This window comes from Erpetoichthys calabaricus, chromosome 2 (genome assembly GCF_900747795.2).
Source record: "Erpetoichthys calabaricus chromosome 2, fErpCal1.3, whole genome shotgun sequence".
Lineage (NCBI taxonomy): Eukaryota > Metazoa > Chordata > Cladistia > Polypteriformes > Polypteridae > Erpetoichthys > Erpetoichthys calabaricus.
Window position 1 is genome coordinate 42606784 of NC_041395.2, and position 6982 is coordinate 42613765.

Consider the following 6982-nt stretch of genomic DNA (forward strand, 5'->3'; position numbering starts at 1 on the left):
TCTAAAATCCGCCACGTGCCCTCTTTTAAGTGTGAGAAGCAGATATATATAGCCAAATTCTCGCGCTTCGTTGCGGCAAAGTACTGCTTTTAATTTTTTAAGAAAAGAAAACCTTTTTAAACGGATCGAAAATACAGTATACCAATAACAGTTTGTTAAGGATCTGTTTTTTTCTGAACCTCGCTTTTCACAGTTGTCGCGCTACGGCGTGTGATTCGTTTATTTGACAGTATGTAGATCGTGGTAATTACATTCATGGCATTCGTTTTCTGAATCACAATCTGACTGTATGGGTGGTTACCTGCCAGGTAACGCTTGTGGTTGGTCAGGAAGTCGCCTTACATCCGCCACGTGCCCTCTTTCTGTTCCCAGAAGCTGATCATAGAATGGTTTTAATAGTTTACTTTCAAATAATGCAAAGAGTATGCGACACGTGTTTCTCCCTAATTCTGGGCTCATCAGGCATACACACTCACTTCATCCCCTCTCGGGAATCGAATCTCTATCGTCAGCGCCAGAGTTGAAGCCCCTAACGTTGCGGTCAGCAAGTCGGCTAACATCCGCCATGTGCCGTCTTTCAGTTGCGAGAAGCAGATCATAGAATGGTTGAAACTGTTGCCCCTAACGTTGCGCTACGGCGTGTGGTTCGTTTATACCTCGTGTCTTCTCATTAAACTTTTATCTCGCGAATATGTTATTGCAATCCGCAGCGGGAGCGTTTCTATAAGCTTAATTTAAACTTACGTTTTACACCGTGCTTTGTTTCCCTTATGAACATGCTTGTATGCTTCACTCGCTGGCTTCTTATTGTTTCGCTCCCTTCTCAATTGTTTAATGAATTTTTTGTTCTTCACTATTTGCGGCTCTTCCTTCATTTCTCCCTACTGAGTTCTTTTATCTCGCGAATATGTTATTGCAATCCGCAACGGGAGCGTTTCAATAAACTTAATTTAAACTTACGTTTTACACCGTGCTTTGTTTCCCTTAGGAAGATGCTTGTATGCTTCACTTGCTCCCTTCTCAATTGTTTAATTAATTTTTTGTTCTTCGCTGTTTGCGGCTCTTCCTTCATTTCTCCTTACTCAGTTCACAGTCTTTTCACGTGATTACGTGGGAGGCGTGATGACGTGATACTCAACTCCGCCTCCCACGGCCATCAAGCTGCCGTCCATTACAGTATATTGTCAAAAATGAGGTTCCAGTTATGACCATTACGCGTTGAATTTCAAAATGAAACCTGCCTAACTTTTGTAAGTAAGCTGTAAGGAATCAGCCTGCCAAATTTTAGCCTTCCACCTACACGGGAAGTTGGACAATTAGTGATGAGTGAGTCAGTCAGTCAGTCAGTCAGTGAGGGCTTTGCCTTTTATTAATTGGTATAGATAAATACATGTGAATAAAATTCTTGCCTGTTAAATACTGACTGGGCGGAGTGGTGGCTCTGAGGCTAGGGATCTGAACTGGCAATTAGAAGGTCACCAGTTCAAAACCCGTAAATGCAAAAGTGACTATACTCTATTAGGCCCTTAAGCAAGGCCCTTAACCTGCAATTGCTCTGTCCTGGGTATGATGTTGACCTGCATCCAGTCCTGCAAGTAGGTCCTCCAATCTGCAGGGAAAAGTTGTGAGTTGGTGGCAGAAATGGCATTCCAGCCACCATAAAAACCTCACACTGTTCCATTCCATCTGAACTAGTGTGGTGCTGAGGTGTCACCTGTTGCATGGCTGCACTCGAGTCCTAATCTGGAGGTGGTTTGTCATATGGTGGGTGTGACAGTGTGCTGTATCAGCACATGCTCCTAATCTTTCTCTCTCTTTCTCTCTGTTAAATACAAAATGCTGAAAAAAAGTAATACTGTCCCAAATAGCTTTCGTCATTTCTTAAAAGTGAGAATTGCACAAACATAAATAGTGGAACAAATCTCAGAATAATTTAAAGATCAGCACTATCTATTTAAGACTCCTATTTTTAATTTTTTTCAAATAGAATTCAACAATAACATTCAAAAATAAGGAACATATTATGTTAACAATGTATGAAAATAATGTTACCTTGTTGCTTTTCGGAAAGGAAGAGTCTATGCTGTATAAATATTTGCATCACCAAAAGTGTCAATAGTAGATATTTAGATGTTCCTGTTTAAAAAGAATATTAGAATACAAATTTAGTAGAATCTCATGTGAAAGCAAAACACAAAAAGCACTTTTGAACCTTAATAACAAAAAGAAAGAGCCAGAAGTAAAAATAATAGTTCTTGATAGCTAATAAGTAATAGTGGACTTTGATGTAAAATTCCATATGTTCATTTATTAGACATAGCAACTGACTGATGTTTAATAGTTCAAGTATTCCTTTTTAAACAATGTTTGCTTTTTTAATATCCAGTTTTTAGATAAAAAAGACAAATAACTGAGGTTAAAACATGCATTGCATAACCAGTGACAATGAAAACGAATCCAAAGGCAATAAAATCAGAAAAATGTACTAAATATATAACACATATAATACATAATTAATAGTGGTAATAGACCATAAACACAATTGTAGTTATGCTCCACTAAAATAATATGAATTATATTGTACAGCCATATAAATTAAATTACGCTAGAATCTGGCAAATAAAGTCAGATCCACAAGTATTTGGACAGTGACACAATTTTCATAATTTTGATTGTTTCGCCACCACAATGGATTTGAAATTAATCAATCATAACGTGATTGAAATGTAGACTTTCAGCATTAATTCAAAGGGTTTACAAAAAATATTATACGAGCCATTTAGGAATGACAGACATTTTTCTGCATAGTCCACCATTTCCAGGGCCTCAGAAGTATTTGGACATTTGACTGGCATACTGCTCCATAGCCAGGTGGGAGCAGTTCCCTCATTATTTCATTAATTACTTGTATTAAGCAGGTAAAAGGTCTGCAATTGATTCCAAGTGTGGAACTTGCATTTGGAAGCTGTCACTGTGAACTCTCCAAAGAGGCCCAAAGAGCTGACCATTCAAGTAAAAACAGTCCATTATCAGGCTGAGAAAACAAAACAAACCTAATAGAGAGACAGAAGAAACACAAGGCGGGGTCAAATCAGCCATTTGGTACATTATTAAAAAGAAGGACCACATTGGACAAATCAATAACACCAGAAGGTCTGAAAAACCACAGAAGAATACTGTGCTTGATGACTGCAGAATTCTGTCTTTGGTGAAGAAAAACCTCTTCGCAACATTTAGTCAAACCATGAACACTCTCTGGTTAGGTTTAGGTTTAGGTTTATTTGTCATATATAGGTTAACACAGGGTCAACATACAATGAAATGTGTATGACGAGAAAAACAAGTCACTCAGCCTAGAACCAATAAAGCTTAAAAAAAGATTACAAGTTAAAAATAGACAAGTCATATAAAATAAAATGTGTATGTTTTAAAAGAAGTTATAGAGCAATATGAGTTGAATGAGCAGCAAGTACAAATGACAGTTATTGCGCAGATGATGTTTTATAAGTGCAGATGCATATTCCATAAAGTGCAGATGCATGTTCCAGTCAGTATTCTGAGTGTGTGCAGGTACAGTTTGTGTGTGAGTAGTGCAATGTAGATGTAGTGCAATGTAGATGTAATGTAAGTGTGTGTAAGTGTTCAGGTGTTGCTGTTGAGGAGTCGAATGGCCTGGTGGTAAAAGCTGTTCTTAAGTCTTGTAGTCCGAACAGCCAGACTCCTGTATCGTCTGCCAGACGGTAACAAGGAGAACAGCTGGCGTGCTGGATGGCTGTGGTCCTTTATGATGCTGCTTGTCTTACGCAAGCACCGATGGAGGTAAATGTCTTCAATGGCAGGAAGACTCTTGCCCGTGATGTGCTCTGCTGCCTTCACCACTCTCTGTAATGATTTCCGGCTGCTGGCAGAGCAGCTCCCATACCAGACGGTAATGCAGCCCGTTAGCAGACTCTCGACCACACTCCTGTAAAAGTTTGAGGTGATGTTGGCATTCATGCCAAACTTCCTCAGCCTCCTCAGGAAGTAGAGCTGCCGGCGAGCTTTCTTGACCACAGTGTCTATGTGAAGGGTCCACGAGAGATCCTTGGTGATGTTTACTCCGAGGAACTTGAAGCTGTTAACCCTTTCAACTTCTATGCCGCTGATGTAGATGGCCTGGTGTTCTCTGCCTTGTTGTTTTCGATAGTCCACAATCATCTCCTTGGTTTTGCTGACGTTAAGAGACAAGTTGTTATCTAGGCACCAATTACTCAATGCCAGCACCTCCTCTCTGTAGGCCGTCTCATCATTGTCAGTGATAAGGCCTATGATGGTTGTGTCGTCTGCAAACTTGATGATGGTGTTTGTGCCATGTTTTGCAACACAGTCATGGGTGAACAAGGAATACAAGAGGGGGCTAAGCACACAGCCCTGCGGCGCTCCTGTGTTTAAAATGAGTGGTGAGGATGTGTGTTTGCCGACTCTCACCACCTCGGGCCTGTTTGTGAGGAAAGAGAAAATCCATCTGCAGATGGTCGTCCCCAACCCAAGGTCGTCAAGCTTCAAGACGAGTTTTGAGGGGATGATGGTGTTGAATGCCGAGCTGTAATCTATGAACAGCATTCTTACATATGTATTTCCTCTTTCCAGGTGGGTGAGGGCAGTGTTTATTGTTAGCGCAACTGCATCCTGTGTCGATCTGTTTGCTCTGTAAGCAAATTGGAGAGGATCCAGCGTGTCAGGGAGGGAGGAGCAGATGTAACCTTTGACTAGTTGCTCGAAACACTTCATAATGACCGATGTCAGTGCAACTGGGCGATAGTCATTCAGACAGGAGACCACCGGTTTCTTTGGGACAGGAATGATGGTGGATGCCTTGAAGGAAGTGGGGACCACTGACTGCCTCAGGGAGAGATTGAAGATGTTGGTGAACACACCTGCTAGCTGGTCAGCACACGCCCTGAGGGCACGGCCTGGGATGCCATCTGGTCCCGGAGCTTTGCGAGGATTGACCTTTTTGAAGGACCTTCTCACATCAGACGTTTCAAGGATCAGAGTGACAGACTCACTGCCCCCTTGAGGATATAGCACCTGTTCTTTGTTGGCTGCATCAAAATGAGCATAGAAAGTGTTGAGCTCGTCTGCAAGACATGCAGTGGGCTGAACACTGACTGTGTTTTTCTTTTTATAGTCAGTGATGCAGCACAGTCCATTCCACAGGCGCTTGGTGTCAGAGCTGTGGTAGCTTGACTCCACTTTGTCCCTGTAGTCCCGTTTGGCATTCTTGATGGACCTCCGGAGGTCGTATCTGGCTGCTTTGTATGCATCAGAGTCCCCTGAGCCAAAGGCAGAGGTCCGCGCCTTGAGCTTAGCCCGGATCTCCGTATTTACCCAGGGTTTCTGGTTAGGATATATGCAAACGGTGGTTTTAGTGACAACATCGTCAATGCACTTGCTGATATATCCTGTGACAGAGTCTGTGAATTCATTGATGTTGCCATCAGCTGCATCCTCAAACATCTCCCAATCAGTTGATTCAAAGCAGTCCTGTAAGACCCCCTCAGCTTCACTGTCCCATTTGTAGATGTTCCTGTAAACCGGTTTTTCCTGTTTAAGTCTTTGTTTATATGCAGGCAGCAGCAATATAGAGCAATGGTCTGCTTTTCCAAAAGCTGGTCGAGGGAGAGATTTGTAGGAGTCCTTGAATAAGGTGTAACAATGATGAATAAGGTGTAACAAGGTAGACCTATAATTGCCAAAGTGTACATTTAAGAGAAGACTTCATGAAAGTAAAGACAGAGGGTTTGCCACAAGGTGCACACCACTGGTAAACCTCAAGCATAGGAAGGATAGATTTGACTTTGCCAGAAAACATTTTTTAAAAGCCAGTCCAATTCTCTAATAATTTTATTTAGAAAAAGGAAACCAAGATCAATATATATCAGAATGTTGGAAAGAGAAGAGTATGGAAAAGAGAAGAAATGGCTTATGATCCGATGAATACCAGAGTTTTATAGCATGATCATTCATGGCTGTGAATGGAAGTCAGTCTCTAGTGTTTATTGATGATATGACTGCTGGCAGAAGTAGCAGGATGCTTCACAGTACACATGGACAAGGAGCCAAGTGCTTTTCAAAACAAAGCAATGGAATATGCTTCAAAGATCTAGTGAATCAACTGAATTCAACCCAATTTACTTGCTGAAGTCAAAACAAATGGCAGAAAATCCAACAAACAAGCAGAAACTGAAGACAGCTGTAGTAAAGTCCTAGCAAAGTATCACTAGGGTGGAAACCCAGAATTTGGAGAGGGCCATAGGTTCCAGACTTCAGACAGTCATTGATTGTAAAGGATTTTCGACCAAATATAGAAAACGATCATTATATTTATGGTTATGTTAGTTTGTCCAGATACTTTTGAACCCCTGGAAATTGGGAGGGAGGGGGTGGGGGTCGCTATGCAGAAAAATGGCTGTCATTCCTAAACGGTTCATACGATATTTTTGGTAAACCCCTTAATTTAAAGCCAAAAGTCTACACTTCAATCACATAATGATTGCTTAATTTCAAATCCATTTTGGTTGCATACAGAGCCAAAATGAAGAAATTTGTATCACTGTCCAAATACTTATGGACCTGACTGTAGTTAGTGCTTAATGAATTGAATGAACATACATTAAGGTTTTCCTGCAGTAAGTAGAAATGCTAAGAAAAGACATTACCTTCATTAGACAAGAACTCCTTGACATGAGAGAAAATTTGTGAATTCTGCTGAAAATCAGGCAATATGCTTTCTGTAACACCTGTTAAAAAACATTAAAAAGGATTACTAAAAACACCTAATTATCAGTCTACCTGGTCAAAAGGCTTTTGAAAAAAAAAACTGTCATCAAGTATTGTAGCAAACAAGGAAATATTTACCAGAAAAGTGAATTATTAACATTGTTGCAATCACAGAAGCAGACAGACACCTTAAGCAGAACTCTAAACAAAATAAAACAAA

General features: G+C 40.7%; 1 protein-coding gene across 3 annotated transcripts in view; it reads right to left on the reverse strand.

Annotated features, from left to right (window-relative positions):
• The window catches only part of LOC114669633 (uncharacterized), a 362584-nt gene extending 355625 nt beyond the window's left edge, over positions 1-6959 (reverse strand). For all 3 annotated transcript variants that reach the window (XM_051922294.1, XM_051922295.1, XM_051922296.1), the window contains exons 1-3: positions 6901-6959; positions 6702-6782; positions 2053-2136 (exon numbers count right to left, since the gene is read on the reverse strand). In XM_051922294.1, coding sequence (XP_051778254.1) covers positions 2053-2136; positions 6702-6782; positions 6901-6922 — 187 coding nt within the window. In that variant the 5' untranslated portion in view covers positions 6923-6959. The remainder of the gene's footprint in view (positions 1-2052; positions 2137-6701; positions 6783-6900) is intronic.
• Between the last annotated feature and the right edge of the window lie 23 nt (positions 6960-6982).